The sequence below is a fragment of the Taeniopygia guttata genome, chromosome 3 (genome assembly GCF_048771995.1).
Source record: "Taeniopygia guttata chromosome 3, bTaeGut7.mat, whole genome shotgun sequence".
Taxonomy (NCBI): domain Eukaryota; kingdom Metazoa; phylum Chordata; class Aves; order Passeriformes; family Estrildidae; genus Taeniopygia; species Taeniopygia guttata.
The window spans coordinates 61898193-61916261 of record NC_133027.1 but is presented as its reverse complement, the minus strand read 5'-3'; the positions used below and the strand labels follow the sequence as shown (position 1 = coordinate 61916261).

General features: G+C 41.3%; 1 protein-coding gene across 3 annotated transcripts in view; it reads right to left on the bottom strand.

Annotated features, from left to right (window-relative positions):
• SNX9 (sorting nexin 9) overlaps positions 1 to 18069 on the bottom strand; it is an 80734-nt gene that overhangs the window by 53033 nt on the left and 9632 nt on the right. The window contains exon 1 of one of the 3 annotated variants that reach the window (XM_012572583.5): positions 7569 to 8033. The exons of 1 other annotated variant lie outside the window; for it this stretch is intronic. In XM_012572583.5, coding sequence (XP_012428037.5) covers positions 7569 to 7580 — 12 coding nt within the window. In that variant the 5' untranslated portion in view covers positions 7581 to 8033. Of the gene's footprint in view, positions 1 to 7568; positions 8034 to 18069 lie in introns of those variants that run through there. One more of the 3 variants, XM_002196190.7, reaches the window with a different exon arrangement.

The following is an 18069-nucleotide window of genomic DNA, read 5'->3' as shown; positions in this document are numbered from 1 at the left end:
CCTCTACAGTGACAGAAAGCATCAAAGAAGTCTGAAAAGAAAGTTAGAACTTCTGCTTCCTTACGAATTACTAGAAAATTTGGCAGCTTGACAGAATGTGACAGAGCTGTTGATAAAAAAATTGTAATTCAACAACATTCATACAAACATCCAAGACTGTGGTCTAGTTATTTGCAGCAAGGAAGATGCTTAATTTTGTACTCCACAAGCAATCATTTACAGAAGAAAAATATAGGGTTATTAAGGCAGGAAATTACAGTACTGCTGAAAGAAGTGTGCTGTCACTAGGTAAGCATTAATTATGTTATATTATCATATGAAATTGCAATATTCAGTTACTGAATTAAACCCTGACCCCCTCAAAAAAGAGGATGAAATAAAACATTTAAGCTTCACTCTTAAATCTGATGAAGCTATAAGGTGAAGTGAAGCACCTAATCAGTCTCGCCTTACTGCTGCAGAAAGATGGATTGTACAGGCTCTTCAGGCAATGCTAGAAATTAAATAAGAACCAGAAAAAACAATAAATGTAATAGCCTTATATCAATTGTCTTTCTTCTGGAAACCACTTACATAATCATCACAGAGGAAAAAGTAAACCCATCCATATCCATCATACAGAAGGGACACAGAGTTTAAAGCTATCCTAAGGGAATTTTTATAGCTGTTCTTACAAATTAGCTCTTTTGTTCTATCAATTAGGAAAGCAAACACTTTGCTTGAATTGAGATGACAACTAATTTTTGCTCTGAACATTGAGAACTGCAGTCTCAGAAGGTTGGGAAAAGCAAAGCGAGTCCAAAACCTACTGTGTTTAAACAGAGATACCACATGAATACACAAAATAAAAGCACAACAGTTCCCTTGCCAAGGAGGAGCAGATGGCAACTTGGATCAGAAGTCAGTAACTCAATGACAAGTCATAAGAAATAAGACCTATCAACCAGTTCTTCACCAGTCCCCACTTTTTTACGGGAGTGGGACTGAACGATTTCACCTGGGCAAGTCCCACTTGCAGAAACCCCAGGCCAGACATGGCTGCCTCTCCCCAGAAGCAGCTGTTCTGCTTGGACTCCCCAGAGACCTTCCACAAGCTGCACTGCCCATCTTCTCACCACCTCCTCCTCTTTCCAGCCACCTATTTTGCACATTGGAAACCCCTCCTGTACAGTGGCTTCCTTTAAAGGGCAGGGCCTGAGGGGAGAGCTGCTCTAAATTACAGGAGGAACTAGAGCTTTTACCCACAAAAAACATATTCACACACAGAGTCCCTGGTTTGACTTCACCCAGCACTCTTCTATGAACACACATCCTGTTACCAGCAGTGCCAAGGATGGCTCATGTGCCCTTCATACCATACCATGTCCCAAATGTCTCCTCACAACTATACAACAGCTGGGCCAGGCTGCATAACAGCAGCTCTCTACAGGAAGAGCTGTTCCTTGTACCCTTCTCCCCTTACTGTGGGTCTCACAGAGAACTATCTGCCAAAGTTAAATAATTCTGGTCTTAAATGTCTTTTTTAATATTCATTTCTTAGTAATACAAAGCTCAAAGATAAATGTTTTGGAAAGAAAGTGATAATGCTCAGAAATTAAGTTAAATTTTCCAGTAAGCAATATGCTTTTTTCTTTCTCTTTCTGCAGTAGCACTTGAATTTTGCTTATTGGACTACTACAAGATTGCTCTGTTGTCTGAACTTTCTGTTACTTGGGAAGCTCCTTTCCAGTCATAAACTGCTGAGAAGGCAGGAATACAGCTAAAGAAAATAAAAGCACAAGCTCTGATTTTCAGCCCTCCAAGCAGTGTTAAGTGAATTCTGAGAAATTGTAATTGTGAAACATACTTTGAAATAGAAGAGGTTTAGCTTTAAATGCTGAACACTGCAATAGCTATTTACTTAAATAATTCTAGATAAGTAAATGCTCATCTGTCCTACTGCAGGGCTGGTTGAAACAAATGACTCCCACTATTTTACAGTCTCTTCTCCATTACCTGCTTTTAAAATGTTTTGCAAGACTGTTTTGAACACTGTAAATGTTACAATTGCTTGTAAATTCAATACAGGAGGGAACCCACATATTTGAACTGGCAAAAGTCTCAAATGATTCTTGCCTAGGTGATCTCTGTAGACTCTGAAATTTGCCAGATGCCCTAATCTGGGAGAGGAGAGGTTTACTGAATATTCACACACTCTTCTACGACTTTTTTCAAGACCTGAAAATCTGAGCAGGAAGATAACTCAGAGGAAAACCTTGAAAGAATGCAGTAAAACAAACCTTCTTACAAAGCTACAGTTAACTGTAAAGCCTTATTGCTGAAGTAATACCAATATACGGAGAAATATATTGGTATTACAAATATATTGATATTTTTCAGAGTGAAAACCCAAAACTCTGAATCTATAAACCAGATGTAGCTTATGACATCTGATATCAGACTTCCTTCTCTTTGGCTGCTGTAATCATGTTTTTAAATTATGACCTCTGGTAATGCGTCTCTGATGACTCTGCCTAGACACTCAAAATAACTTTGAAAAACTGAGTCAGAGGAATCATTACTCAAGCACAGCACCACACAGAATCTTACCAGCTCTCCAGCTTTCCAGCACAGAAATGAGAAGCCTTGAACTGGTAATTGCATCAATATAACATGAACCACGTAGCACTGACCCTTTAAAAGACCATAAGGCTGGACAGAAAGACAAAAGAACAGAAAATCTGTGTCTTCAAAAAAAAAAAAACCTATCAGTTCTCCTGCTCATCCTAACATCTCATTCCTCCAATAGGTCAGGAATCGTGGTTAATCTGCATTACCAAACATTTTGCCCTTCTCTAGTCATCTTATTGCACCTTAAAAAACAAACCACCAAACCAAAATAATCTAGAAAGCCCCAGGAAGTATCCCCACATCTACTTAATACTAGCCTAAAAGACCCAAACAACATTTCACATCATTAGACTGTAAAATCAAAATCATTACTTCATCTAATGATTTTATTCCATCACAACCTACATACACAGATCATCTGTGATCTCATGTTTTGTATTATGCCTTGTTTTGCTGAATTTAAATAATGGAACATGTTGAATGGATTATGATGTGATCTGCATAGAAGAGGATCATCCCAACTCACAGATGTGTTAAGATTTATTAACTGAATCTTCCCTTAAGATGAGATTTACGAAAGGAGTCTACTTCCAAAATTAGGACAATGCAAAATGTAGATTAACAGAACACAAAGTCTGGGTATTTTGGAGTGTTTAGCACAGAGGGGTGCTTCACTTCCCAGCTGCAAATCAGAACAAATAATTGTTTCTAACCAACTCAAGTGATAGTATAAAGGAAAATGTGGGACTTCTTCGGGAAGCCTTATACTGCTGAGAGTAATAGAGAATGAAAAAGAAAGAAGAGAGGAAGGACATACACTTAAGGATCATAATCTTTAAGTCTAATGTGCTGTTACCTTTCCCTACCTGAAATTTTTGTATGTAAATCATGACCTTACCTCACCACAATTACAAGAACCATGATGAATTCAACTATTCCTGGCCAGTGACATTTTAAGAGAAAATCCTACATGATGAGATGAACAAGAAAGCTTTGAAGCATTTCCTTGTTTTAGAAGTACTGTTAAGTTGTATCTTCTTAAAAGAACAGAATATTCAGTCTAAGCTTTTATCTCAAAGGACTTCTCCCACAAAAAAAGGCCCAGTCCTGAAAACAGAACCAGATAAATGTGTCCTCAAAGTACACAAACCATTGAACAATCAAGAACATAATGGTGGGATATAAGTGTCCCTAAAGTTATAAAGAAAAAAACATTTTGGTATTGACAGTAAGAGGGGCCTAACTTCACAAAGCTTATTAACAACTGCCTTATGAAAAACCTCTCTTGGGAAAGCAATGTCACCAACATGAACAATGTTACACCAAGAAATCAGCTCCTAGTTTCAACTTCTAAATTAAAACTCTCACTACACGTTAGCAGCGCAGGTTCCAGAAGAACTGGAAGAACTGTCTTGCCCACAGCCTATCTCACTTCCTTCTGAAATCAGGGCTTAACAAATGGCAAAACATCAGTCTTTTCAAGAAAAGGACTTGCCTACATTTTAAAATAATAAATAAGTTTAAAAATAGGCTAAGGTAGGGAGAATGTTGTTTAAAAGCCAGCATATTGCTTCCTGACATTTCTAACTCTCCCTATTCAATGAAACTCAAAAACAAAAGAAAGGACATGAGTAAAGCTGGGACTTGGGAAACTCTAGTGGGGAAAGAATAGGAAAGGCCAAAGAAACTAGGAAGGAACTGTCACAGGGACATTTCTCTCTCTCTCAGGATTTTTAATAGAGTTGCACAGAGAGAAATGTCCCTGTGACAAGGAACAAACAGAAGAATGACAATCTCATTGTTTCAGTTTTTAGAGCACATAACCTTGAGCAAACCACGAAATCCAGTGCCAAGCTACAGTAAGGATCTAGCCAACAGAAGAACTGCCTCTAGAAGCCTCAGATCTTCCATTTCCCGTTTATATTTTCACCCTTCTCCATGAAAGTCTCCTGTTCCCAACCACACCACCCCACACAACCTTCTGTATCAGCCCTGAGCAAACTTTCAACTACTGCAACTACCTAGAACTGAAGAAATGGCACCACTGTTTCCATTCAGTGAATATTTTTGCTATTTCAGCAACTTATTGTATCTTAAAAACAGGCCTGACAAGTGTTTGGAGTAGACTCCTGGGATGTCCATACAGCATGGGATGAGGAGTAAGAAAGGACAAGGAGCAATGGCCACTGCTAATTTAGCTCACAACATCAGACACAGCCTTCACAGCCTTCCACCTGTTTGGACAAAAGACTCCCTGCCAAGTTGCCAGCTAACAAATACGCTAGGAAAGCATCAGTAAAGGCTTCTTGGTATGAAAATTGTAGTCCTTTCCCCTAAAAGCTTTTATTGCTTCAAAAAGAAATGCATTGATTTTGAATGGTACACAGAAGACCCAGCACATTACACAATGGTATACCACATTTTCATACATGAAAACTCTAGGAATTTAATTGCTGTCCTTTACCAAAGTGGGAGCAAAAAACTGGTCAAGGATTACAAGCTAGCTATGGAAGAAACCCCTATTTGCATCCTCCATCCTCACAAAATCTAACACCTTGATTCAAGCACTTGTAAATCTTGTAGAGATAATGATAAATCTGAAAACAGATGCTGGGCAAGTTCAGATTCAAAAGAAAGAAGCATCAACAGCAAGAGAGATTGTTTAAAATCAACAACAACAAAAAACACAGACTGGATTTTCTATCACTTAAAGCATTCAAATCAAGACTGAATTTACCCCCAGCTTTCCTTGGAAAGTATATTCTAGTCTAAACAGGAACCAATTATGGAGCACTAACAGCCCATGCAGCACAGGCCAGGCCAGACTATCAGTCACCCTTAGCAGCTATACAGGATTTAACACCATTAAAGTACAAAAATTCATACTCCAGACAACTACAGTTTAGTTTTTGTTAACATTTCACATAAAATACAAATACACCTTGAATATTTCTTTCAAAAGAGGCAATTTGTGAAGGAGCACAAGCAGAAGGTGAGAATTTTGTTTACAATTTAAAAAACAAAATTTACTTTCCAAATGAAATGGTGACTGAGCCAACTGAGTAGTTGGCTAAGGTCATAAAAACTCTTTTTTCAGCCTGTTACTCCCTTACACTGCTCAAAAAGACAATATATCCTTTACTATAGGTGATGTTTGCACAACATGAACAAAATAAAATCCAAAACAGGGCAGTTTGTAGAGAGGGACCCATCTCCTGGGTAGAGCTCACAGAAAATAAAGTAAGCTTCTCTTCAGTACTGCTCAGAGCTACCAGCATAACAAAATAATAGCAATAAAATACCAACTCTTTCCTGACTATCACTTACCATTTTAGCTTTTAAGTCAAAGTACATTACTATAACTTGCAATGTGTAGAATGAAAAAAATTGCACCACCTGACTTTAAGCCTGTCTGGATTAGATTAAGATTTGAAGGAAGCCAGAAATTATACACCCTTCCGTCTGGGGCCATAATGTTTCCAAAAAATATTTAAAGAAAAGCAAAGTGACAGTTTCCAAATGTATGAATAAAATGAATCATATGTTCGGCACAGAACACAGATCCCATGAGGACACTGCACCTCAGAGTGAGCTCAAAAACAGTACATTGGTTTAATACAGTATCTGCCTAACATACTGTCCATTATGTAGTACATACACATCAGAAGTAATTTTCTTGCCCTCTACAGTCATCAGATTGAGTAAAAAATATTCATACACACATCCCGTGAATTATTGGAACCCACCAATGTATAAACCAAGTCTATCAACAATATTCTAAAAGCTCAACAGAAACACAAATTTCACTATGTTGACTATATTCATTGTATTTTTAAATTGCCTAAGTGATTTCGAAACCTAAAATCAAGTTCTCGGTGCTTTGGAAAAAGTTTATCCAAACATGAGCCACCATCAATTTACATGGCTACAGAGAAAGCTACTTATACATTAAATCTGACACATTCAAGATGCGGAATTTCTTCAGCGCTGAGAAGAGCAACATAAATAGTGCACTGTATGAGAACTGCCGCAGTAAAAGGAAGTTTTTAAAACTGCTGGCCAAGCTAATGGAATCAGGTGACTCAAAGTAATACTTTAAATACCAAAAAAGTCTTCCTGAGATACTTAGACAAGTCACAGATGAGTTGCTGGTGCATGTTAACTCACACCTACACAAGCAGAGATGCTTTCATCAACCAGTATAGTAAACAAATATTGTTGATTTAGAAAGAGGACGCTTTCAGATAGGGTGGGCTAATTTTGACAGTTGCATTAGCAGCAGATACTGTTGAAGAACTGAACAAAACAATTTAACTTCCTGTCTTTTTTTGTTGTTGTTGTTGTTGCTGTTGGTTTTGGGTTTATTTTTTTCGCGTGTAAAATCACAGCTTACTATTAAGAGGTCGCGCAGTGTGGGCTCTGGGCTGCCACTGGAGTCACGGCACAGCCGCCCCCGGATGTCACCGAGGGGGTCAGCATCAGCTGCCCTGACGCGCCGGGGGCCGAGCGGGCCGGACAGCGGGGCCGGGACAGCCGGGCCCGCCGGTGGCCGAGGCCTCTCCCAGCGCCCGCCGCTCCCGGGCTCGGTGGCAGCGGGGCAAGGGGCGCCCGGGCTGCAGGAGCAGCACCCTCGGCCTCTGGCGGCTCTTCGACCCTGCGATCATTCCGCCGAGGCGTGGGGACGGAGGGGCACAAACACAGCAGAAAATCAAACTTTCCCCCACCCCGGAGTCGCCGTTGCTCCGCCGAGCCCCGAGCAGGGGCCGGCAGCGGCGCCGAGGCCCGAGCGCGGCGCTCTCTCCGTCCCTCCCGCGGCCAGGACACGGTGCGGGGAAGGATCGGCCCCCCCGGCCCCGGCACGCAGCCCGCCCGTCCGCCCGGGACCCCCGCCCGCCCAGCCGGGCCCGCCGGCGCAGAGGGCGCCCCGGCACCGCCTCCCGACCCCGGGAGCTGCTCACCTTGGTGGCCATGGCGCTGCCGGCGCGGGCTGCGCTGCCGCTCTGCCCTCCCTCCCTCTCTCCGTGCCGCGGCTGCTCGCTCGCTCGGTCGGTCGGTGTGTCCGGCCCGCCCGCCGCCGCTGGGCCGCGCAGGCGGCTCCTCCTCAGCGTCCCCGGCCGCCGCCGCCTGGGGGCCGCTGTGCGGCTCAGCAGCCAAGCGCCGGCGCTGGGCAGGCCGAGGCTGATGTGGCCGCGCCGCGATGCCCCCGCCTCGGCCGCTCTTTCCGCCGGCTCGGCTCGGCACCCGGGCCACTGGCGGGGCTGTCCGCCCGCAGCCTTTCCGTCAGGGCCGGGGGGAGGGAGGCACCCGCCGCGCTGCGCTGAGCCCCGGGGGAGCCGCCCCGGCCGGTCCCGGGGGCGATGGGGGCGGGCGGAAGGACCGACCTCGCCCACCCCCCATGCCCTCAAGGGCTTTGATTTGTAGTCAGTTCGGCCTCAAATTCTCGCTGGCGTGGGGGAGAGAGCCCTCAGGAAGGCGTTAATGTGCCCCTCGGATGCCTTTGAACGGAAATTTCAAAGGAAGGAAGGCAATTTTTCCCTCGGCCAGACTCCATCCATGGCTGCCAGGGCGGTGTACGTTGTCCCTGACCTGTTTCGGCCGGGCCTTGGTGTGCAGCAGTTAGCAGCAGCAGCAAAAAGCACCAAGGAGATAGCTGCTTAAGGTCGGTAGCGTTCCTGTTGGGCGCTCTATGATCATCTCATAAAAAATACCTGCGACCTCACTTGACTTCCAGCCTGCAGGAGAGATGGGATGGGAGGCTAAAACAAAGGGAATTTGAAAATACTGTAGCAGTGATCATACAAGGTACTGCACCATCCAAAAAGTGCAGCTTCTTTAGCTGCACCCCCATTTATAGTGGTTGGCCTGGAATCAGGAGACTTCCTTTCTGTGGAAGGAAATACACAGTGTAATCACCAGGGACGCCGGGGAGAGCCCTGGGAGGCACATGAGCTGTAGGGAAACTGCATAGATGTCTACATCTATACTTCCTTGCCCATAGAATTACAAGCTTTTTTTCTGCTATTGGTATAGTTTCGCAGTGAGAGCTTTATTAAAAGAGAAAAATACATTCACAGGTTGGGTTGGGTTTTTTACATTGGAAAACATTTTCCTAGTTGGACCTGTGAAATAGTTTCCATGGAAAGTGAGGATGAGGAAATAAGAGGAAGCTGGCTGTTCATTTGCCACCACTTTTTGAGTGATTGAATTGCTTAACTTCAGAAGTTTTCAAACTCATTTGCTTACGTTTTAGCTCTTCCAGAATTCAATTAAATACAACATTTCCAACTTCCTACTCTCTGTAACAGCAGTATCTAAAGTGAAACCTTTCTTCCACTTTTTCAGCAACAATCTTTCCAACATGGCATATTTTGATCCAGGCCTTTGGTGAACATCTTATAAAAAGGGGAGAGGTATGAAACCCAGAGACCCAGCACTGTATCCTTTAGGGATCCCCAGCTGATAGAACTGTGAAGCACCCTCTATCCTTTCTCCAGATGCTGCTTTGCTATGTGAAATATGATAAACTTGTGGCTTCAGCATAAGCCTGAGTCTGTGTCATTTTTTACCTGTGGTCAGCACAGCTGCCAGAAAAGTTTAATGTGCAGCTGCTACCCAGTGTGCTTTAGCAGAACTCTGCTTGCCATCTGGGGTATGAAGAACACAGTCATGATTTGTTCAGCCTCTCTGTGTGCTTAAAGCCTCCACTTCACAGTTTTCCACTGTGAGGTATTCTTGAAAATAAGTCTTACTTGACAAATTTAAGGGATGAAGGAAAGATTGCTGTTTCTCTCAGCTGAGAGAACATTCTGAGAAAAAAAAAAATTAAATGGGATCTTTCCAGTACTGTTTGCAATTAATTGCTGTTAATTATTGCCTCAATGAAGGTATTCTCAGGAATCACTTTGGATTGCGAGTAAACATATTTCTTAGCAGTAAGCTTTATTATTTCTTAATACAGAGAGCCAGATACACACAAATTGCTAATGAAACCACCCAAAATTTCTCAAACTTCCAAAATTAGTTACTTTTCTGCTACCAAGCTGTGTCCTAGTTAATTAGGACTGGATGTTTGCTTAGCATTAGACATAAAAGAAATCTCAGTGGCTTCAGTGGGGTTGTTTACATATCTAAGCATTTGGTAGTTTTAAAGTGTAGTGCTCTGTGCCAAGCTTATCAGCTTTCAAACACAGTTGACTAATTATTCACTTTGTACTAAAGCCCCAATGTATGCTATAATAAGTATCTCCACCTCAGAAAAAAACAATCAGTAACAGAAGAAAATGCCTTACCCAGCACATAAGTGACTTCTCTCTACAGATTTCTACTAGGTGTGTATTTTTGCAGCTAGGTGGTCTGCAGTGGTTCCCAGGAACTCAGAGTTCACAAAGAAGTGATCGTCTGCAGAGCCTCATCAAATGAAAAGATCCTGCCAACAGTGCTATGCAGATTTTTAAAACTAAAGATGGACTCTGAGAAGAGATATGGAGAACATTTGCTGAATATGTTCTCTGCTCAGCAAAGCCTGCCTGTAGCTTCAAGCTCATAGGAAGTCAGTGACCTTGTATGTTTTGACTTATGCAAACTTGGTGGGGAATGATAAAGAAACAGTGTTCTTCAAATAACCTTCAAACTGAAAACCCTCTGGTGGAAGAACTACGTTTTGTGTTTATAAGTTACTGTCCTCTGGAGCTCCTTGAGTTGGTGCACCTTGCATTTGTTCCTGCTGGGAGCCTGTGCCCCTAGCAGTACCTGGGTGAGCGAGGTGACCCTGAGGCATTTACCTCAGCTCTGGAGGCATTTTCGGCAACAATTATCACTAGTGGCAACAACTTTTCAAATAGAGCAGGCTGTCAAATACATGTTTTTGGGAAATCTTTGCAGGAGGCATACAGAGATTATATTGTCCTAGGTCTTTTTTTTCAAAGGTGTTTTATAAAGTAAGAAGTGATTTAATTTTTTCGTGGTTGAAAGCCTAACAATGTGGTGTGCATGATAACATCAGTTCCACACTAAATGCTTTTAGTTCAAGATTTCTAACTGCACTAATCAGGAAAGCCTAACAATGACTAGGGAGCAATTACAAAAACATTCCAACTATTTTTTATTCCTTTTAATTATCATGTTTACCTTAGTCAGCTGATACACACTTCTTGTTTTAAGAAGGAGTAGAGATTTTTCACGTTTTCAAAGCCTCAAAATAAAATTTATTTGGTTTATGAATCTAAAAAAGTACTGCATTCTTCATCTTCAGAAGTCATATCTGCACACCTTCACCCACTCCTCCCCAAAAGGTTTTTTGGGCATCATCTTTCCTCTCAGCTGAGCAGCAGTTTCTTTCAGAATTGTGTTAACAACATTTCTTCAATGTTTCTGAGAAGTTTGCCAAATAGCAATATAAAATATTGCTTCCTCCTATCTTCTGTATCCTTCCCTCCCCCAGATTTGGACAGAAAATGATAGGAGCTGCCACATGTATGAAATCTAGTGTTATCTGCACAGAGCAGAAAGGGAGCAGCTGCTGAATCCTATTTGTGCACCGCTCTGTTCAGCAATGTCCAGTGGCATCACTTGCAAATGTATCTGAAAAATACATTTAGCAAAATGTATTCTGAGGAAAAAAATTACTAATATTTTCCTTTGTTTTATGCTGGGAGCTTTTGGACACAAAGTACATGAAATCTTGAATCATATGGCATTTGCAGGAAAGCACGATTTTACCTCTCATTTACCCAGAACGGTGCCTGGCAGATCAAAATTGTGCTCAGGAGATTACAGACACACTTTCCAATCTTACTCTGCACCTGGTGCTGGAAGATCACTGTTAAAACAGTAAGGCAGCCAGTCCTGAAATACTGTTGGATTTTAGGTCCAGACTTTCCTGGAAAAGCTGCTTTAGAAAATTACACCCAAAATTGCACCCAAATTCCTGTGAGTTTTCAGTCTCTGAATTTCTCTCTGAATAAACAGTTCTAAGAAAAACTGTGCTTCATGCATTTGATTGTGAATTAAGGATTTTATCTTATTAGAGCTGATAATCCAATACCATTATTATCTGAACTGTGGCATATAATGTGGGCCCTTTTCAAGGTAAGTTCTGTTTTTATATAGTTATATTCCTAATAAGAATACAGCCAAGACTGGTTTTGTGCTGCATATGAATATGCTGTTTCCTTTACACTATTGGAAAAAGTGCAATACCATGTCATGCCAAATTCTTTACTCTTAGGGTGTTGGGGTGTTTTTAGCACATCTTTGTGAAGCTAACAGTTCGAAGTCATGGTGGACTTCCCGGATTCAGTTTTCTGTTAAAAATTAATTTTAAAAGCTTTTTTTTTTTTCCTGCCCTTTTGTGAAGTTGATTGCAAAGGTCATGTTTTGGTGCAGCTTTGACCACACTCAAGGGGGACGTATGGATTAAATACCTAGTGCAGATCCTTATGGATGAGCACCATGGCTGCAACAGTTTGGAGCTTGCTTGGTCATGATGATCTATTCTTTCTTTAGATAATAGTGGGGGAACCAGGTTTTTGTCCCTTTTTTCCTTAACTGTAACCAATGTTTTGAGCAATTCTGATATCCTTTTTCTGACTTTTCAGCAGAATAATCAGTGATGGATGGATGTAATTTTAAGTAGTATAAGCTTTGAGAGAAATTATAAAAAAAATTCTTTCTTGTGCAAGGGATAAAATATTTCTTAAAACATGTGATGCTAATAAAATTCTTACTTTTATGCATTCCCTTCTGAGCTGTACACTGTTTGGTATTATAGATGCTTACATCTGAGATGGGATACTTGTACCTGCATACATGTCATGCACTTTTAATGCTTTGCGTTTAGATTTCTTGTTCATGCTCTATGTTCATTTGTGTTTCAATGCAAGGGCTGCTGGGATCAATAGGTTTTGAACTCAGCTTTCCTGAAAAATAGAATACAGTTTAGTAAAAAGTATATTTTAAAAGGGATAAATATTTCCATTTTTCTTCTTGCTAGCTTTAGTAAAAGTGACATATCACTACCACTATTGATTCTTACCACTACTGACCCTTTCCATCTGGAGTGCTGTCTGCCTGTGGCTTATTTCCATTTTTTCTGTTATGGTGGAAGGGCTGTGCCAGCTGCTGTGCCCTCACATCTCAGGGGACTGCAGTTTCAACAAGCAAAGCAATAGGAGTGTGATCCACTATCTATTCACCTAAATGTACACCTAAAGTATATAAATGATGAGGCCCTGTCAACTTTAACAAGCTTTTGCTTCTTAAGATGGCACGCAAATTGTCATCCAACACACAAGATAGGTGATTGTGCTAAAGATGTAATTGGTTATTCTCTGTTGGCATGTTTAGATGAAGGTCCAGCTGTTTGTTCTCACTGAGTAGCTCACTGAGAAGAAATCTACAGAAGACTGCAGGACAAATATGGTCTGAGCCCTTCTGTGCTGGTCTCTGAGTCTCTTTGGAGGCAAGCAGTGGCACACTATGAGTCTGCCAGGGCAGCCCCAGGCTGCAGTTTTTTGAGGCAGCTTAATCAAAGTAGAGTCAAATCTATGGGTGTTTATATTTAAATTCAAAGGACAGTCAGTATCAAAGCTTTATAAGATGTGCTTTGCTCTGCACTGTGATAGTGAGCACGCAAACTGAAGACCCTGTGGATAAATGCTCTGTCATGAATATATGCTTTTAAATGTAAACAAACTAATTTGTGTGCTCTCTTTATAAAATCAAGAATAATCATTTCAACTGATCAGCATGGATTTCAAATGTATTGTATCCCTGGTTTACTATTCACTCCCCAGTGTGCACAGCATTCACTCACAATTTTTCCCCATGACACAGACATATGTTGTGGAGCAATACAATTCTGACTTTTCAAAGTTTGTGATTTTCCATGTCTAACAGTTTATTACTCTGTTACATTTTTTCTGTTTTCATCATGGAAATGTTGGAGATTTCAGGGTCTCTTATTGGCTGTGTTTCCACACACAAGGAATTCAGTCCTGTAGCATTTGTATTATGAGATCACCAAAAGACTAAATCAGACTTTAGCATCCTTTAACCCTCAAATATTATTCTGAGCCGATGATCCCTTTAGAAATAATTGACAGCGAAATTATTTCACAGGAAGAAGCTGCCGATCAGCAGCTCCGCCTGCATTCATAAACCCACATTTTACAATCACTTTAAGGTCAAAGTGATGAGAAATGCTTCAAAGCAAATGCAAAGCAGTATTAATTTCTACTAGATGTTCTCTCTAGTAGGGTTAGGGTGTCCTGCAGCTAGAGAAAGAGCTATGAAGCCTCTTTCTAGTGCTTATATATATCTCACTTGTGTCAACCCATGTTAGCTCTCCACTGCATAATCTGTCTTCTAGCCCAGACAAGCCCAAGAGGGGATAAAATAAAGGGAGAAAGTAGAACCTTTCATTAATTACATTGTACTATAACTAGATGTAGACTTCTTAAAGTTTGTCCTGTCTTGAGGGAGGATCTTAGAATCTTAAGGTCCCTTAGACCCTACTTCTTGTGATTTGTTTCTACACATTGTAGCCAATAAAGATCACGCTATCCCAGAACAGAGATAATAATGTACCAGAGAAGAAAAAGGAAAGCCTATGGCTAGATGATGGACTACAAAAGAGGCTTTGTAGGCTGCATATCTTGCATTGCTGCTAAGTAAATTATGTGACTGTGGGCAGGTCAGAAAATTTCAAGTATCTATGGGGATTTTTGTAACACTGCCTCAGGTTTTGAAGAAAAAGCATTTTTCTTCGGTTGCAGGGTACAAGATCATTGATTAGTAGGAGTATTAAATAGTTGGCAGTTCCAAGATACTTTATAGAATGAAGTATTCTAACCTTTTTTAAAAATCCAGTATTACTAGCAAAACCAATGAGTCTACTCAAGCATTTAATTTATCACCAGTGTTAAAATAAAAATGATACCTTAGGGATTTAAGTTCTTCACTTCTTTCTGCATGTGAGATATTCATACTAGCTGGCACTTCTTTTCTTCAAATTATCAGAAGCAGATCTAGGGATATTTCTAGCTACCCAAGACAGGCAGATATCAAAAACCCTACAAATATATCCTGGAAATCTGAATTTTACTAAGGTTAAAGAGAGAAGACAGAGAGGAGCAAATTCTGCTTCTCCCTTTTCTAGATCTTCTTATTTTTTTTGATAGAGGGTAAAATTTGGAGCTTGCTTTAATGAGGACCTCTTAACACATTCTGTAAATTGAGAGTTCCCCTTTAAGTTTACTTGTTCAAATTGTTTAAACTGAAGGAGAATGCAGCAAATGCAGCACCACTCAGTCATGTGTCCTGTTTGTGGTTAGTCACACAAAGCCAATTTTTTCAGATGCTAAGCTCTACTCTTTTTTTTTTTTTTTAAATAAAGAAGACTGAACACAGCTGCTCTTGACATCAAAAATAGTCACAGAACAAATAAAAAAGCACTACACTAGCAAAGTAACAGCTGACATTTAGAAATTACTGCAGTGGGCTTACCTAAGGGATGCTGAGAACAAGACCTGCTATATGATGAATTACCTTTTCTCATTTTCTTGAACCCAACATGTGCATTTTTTCAGCATATCATATCATATCATTCAGTTTGTCTCTGGTGATGTGTTTACCCAGAGGTTGCTGGTGTTTCCTGTCATTGCTACATCAGTCCAAGGTGTTTACAAGAATAAAAAATTGCTGCTACAGACAATGTCACAAAATTAAATTAAAGTTAAATTGAGACTCCTTAAAGTTATGATTACAAATGGAAGAGGAAATGTGACTGTAATATGACATTTAGAAAAACACAAACAAACATAAAACCCCTTAAGCACTGCAGTGAGTCATGAAACCAAATATTTTTAGTTGTCTTTTGTGAATCTTCTATTTCCAAGCTTTGTTTTCCACCATAAACAATGCAGCATCTACCCTGCATCTGTGTGAGATAGGACTGGTGGCAGCCTCTGGCCATCCAATCCACAATCATGGCCTTCTCTATGAAGGACTGTATCCACACTGAACATTTTCCTCACATTTCCAAATAGCTGACCTGTCTGCCAGGTTTCCTAACTACCTCCTTCTTTGTCTTGCAAGGCAAATTCAAAGCTTTAATTCCACATCAGATCCAGAGATTACTTTTCACTGGAATTTTTAATGGCAATGAAATGGAAGAGTGTTCTAGCACCTTTTCAGGCCCACAGTGTCTCTGCAGAGAGGTGAGCCCTGGGCACTGCAGACCACCATCAACGAGGCAGTTCCAAAACAGATAAAAATCTGTGTCTTACCTCATCCTGGTCCCTATAGGTAATTCCTGACCTGCCAAGATGTTTTTCCCAGTCCACAAAAACTCACTTCTGAAGAGGCCGCTTCTCTCCTTGCTAACCTCTTCATTGTTTTCCCTAGCAATCCCCAAACAAACCCTGCTGAGCTTCTGCTTTGACCCCAGCTGGCAACAACCATTTGTTGGCTGCTTTTTTTCCCTCAGGCTACAGCTGCTCAGCAGCTTCCTTGCGTAAGAGTAGTTCTAACTGCAAACTTCTCCTCAAGGACAGATGACTTAAGGACTTAAACTCGCCAGCCTCTCAGTCACATGGTTTGGGGAAGGATGGGGACAGGCAAGGTGGAACTTCTGCAAAAAGGCCGTTCACCTGGAGCTAAGAGGTGTTGCCTGACACAGGCAAACCTATTCATGTGTATCCTATGCCCAAAGAGACAGCCAGATATGCTCCTCTTAAACAAAAAGGACTGTTCCTTTAACTCAACCATCAGAATATCCTGATCTGATCCAGCACAGATATCTCTCAGCCATGTAGATGCCATTAGTCCATTCATGTGGGCTGACTGCCTGGAAACTTCTCTGCAGCCAAACCTAGAATGGTGTCCCCTGCAGCAATTGCTGCTGGCTCACTGTCTTCAGCCAAATGCCTCTGGCTGTGTTACAGCCTTGGACTTTTTATTCTGAGTAATTTTCTCTCATTTGTTTTTATGTAAGATGTTGAGTCTCCCTTAGGAGTGTATTTTTCTGAAAGGAAATTTTGACTCCTCTTATGTTTAATTACAGAGCATGTGAGAAGGGACACTTAAGTTGTTTTCTACTGAGTTCCTCTGACACCAAGCCTCCTTCAGGTATCCCCATTAAATGGTAGTTTTTGCCTCAAGTGTCTTTCCAGTATAACTGAGTCTGATAGCTGTTATTCCAACCAGTTGGCTTCTGGGACATGTCAACAGACAGCTCAGAGTAACCTAATAGCATTTATTATTTCTCCTACCTGCTTAGGAGAAATTAATTACAATTACAAACTAATTGTAATGTTACTATCCATAGAAGAAGTTAAACCAACAGATTTTGCTGTGGGCTTTCAGTGAGCCAGTCAAATGAGCACAGGGGCTGCAGTCTTGTTTTAAAGCATTGGTAGATGAATCGCTGTGCAATGAAAGTCTCTGTTGGCTCAGTGACAACCTGAATCAGCAGAGAGCTGGGGCCTGGCAGTGATGATGCTGCCACTGCTGCTGCTGTACTTTGCTCTCTCTATGGCTCATTCTCTGCCACCAGTGGCAGAAGCGTGTGGGGAAGTGGCTGTTCTAGGGGTCAAAGGTCATTTTAAATAAAAGCTGAATGTGTAATATCTTTTCTTGGTCAGCTTTCTGTTATTGTATCATTATTTGGCCATTCCTTCTCTCAAGCAGAAAATTGTCTCCACTGATAAAGGATGTCACAGTGCATTCCTGTTTAAATCAAATGAGCATCTTATTTGTTAAGCAAGAAGAGAGCCACTTGCTTTACTGTGTAATCCTAATGGCAGAACAGCTCATGGGGCTCCCCATAACTTCAGCGTAAGCGCCCCCAGGGACAGGTATTGATTCTCCTTTCCAATACCACATGGTCACAAAATCTCTGGAAGTGGCACGCTGCTGTTTCTCTGAACACCCGTCCGTGCAGAAGATACCTGTGCTAATGCCAACACAGCAGAACCAAGGGCCTGCAGTTTCCCAGTCTTCTGTGACTATTTGTATTGGTAGGCTAAAGGTAGTCACTGACATGGGTAAACCATGAGGTTTTTCTCTGGCTCCATTTTAGCTGGGGAACATTCCCAGGCACACTGGATTTCCTAGGGCATGCACTTACTTTACTGGCTTATACCAGCATACACAACCTACAATAGCAGAGATCCTGAGCAGGAAAACCCAGCAATAAGCTTGAGTTTAGACAAGGAGTAGGATAAACTTCTTAAGTAGTCTTAGAGTTTTGCAAGAGTTTGGGCGAAACTGCTCACATCTGAGATGTTTCCTTGTTCGACCTACTGCATTTTGACTATCAGAAATTCCTCTAGACAATACTAACTAATAGAGACCTTAGTTAAAGAGATGGAACCAGAGTTCATGTTTAGTGGTGAAGGAATAATGATATTGATCTAGTATGTCATCTAAGTAGTTTGAAACACAAAACTTAACTGGGTG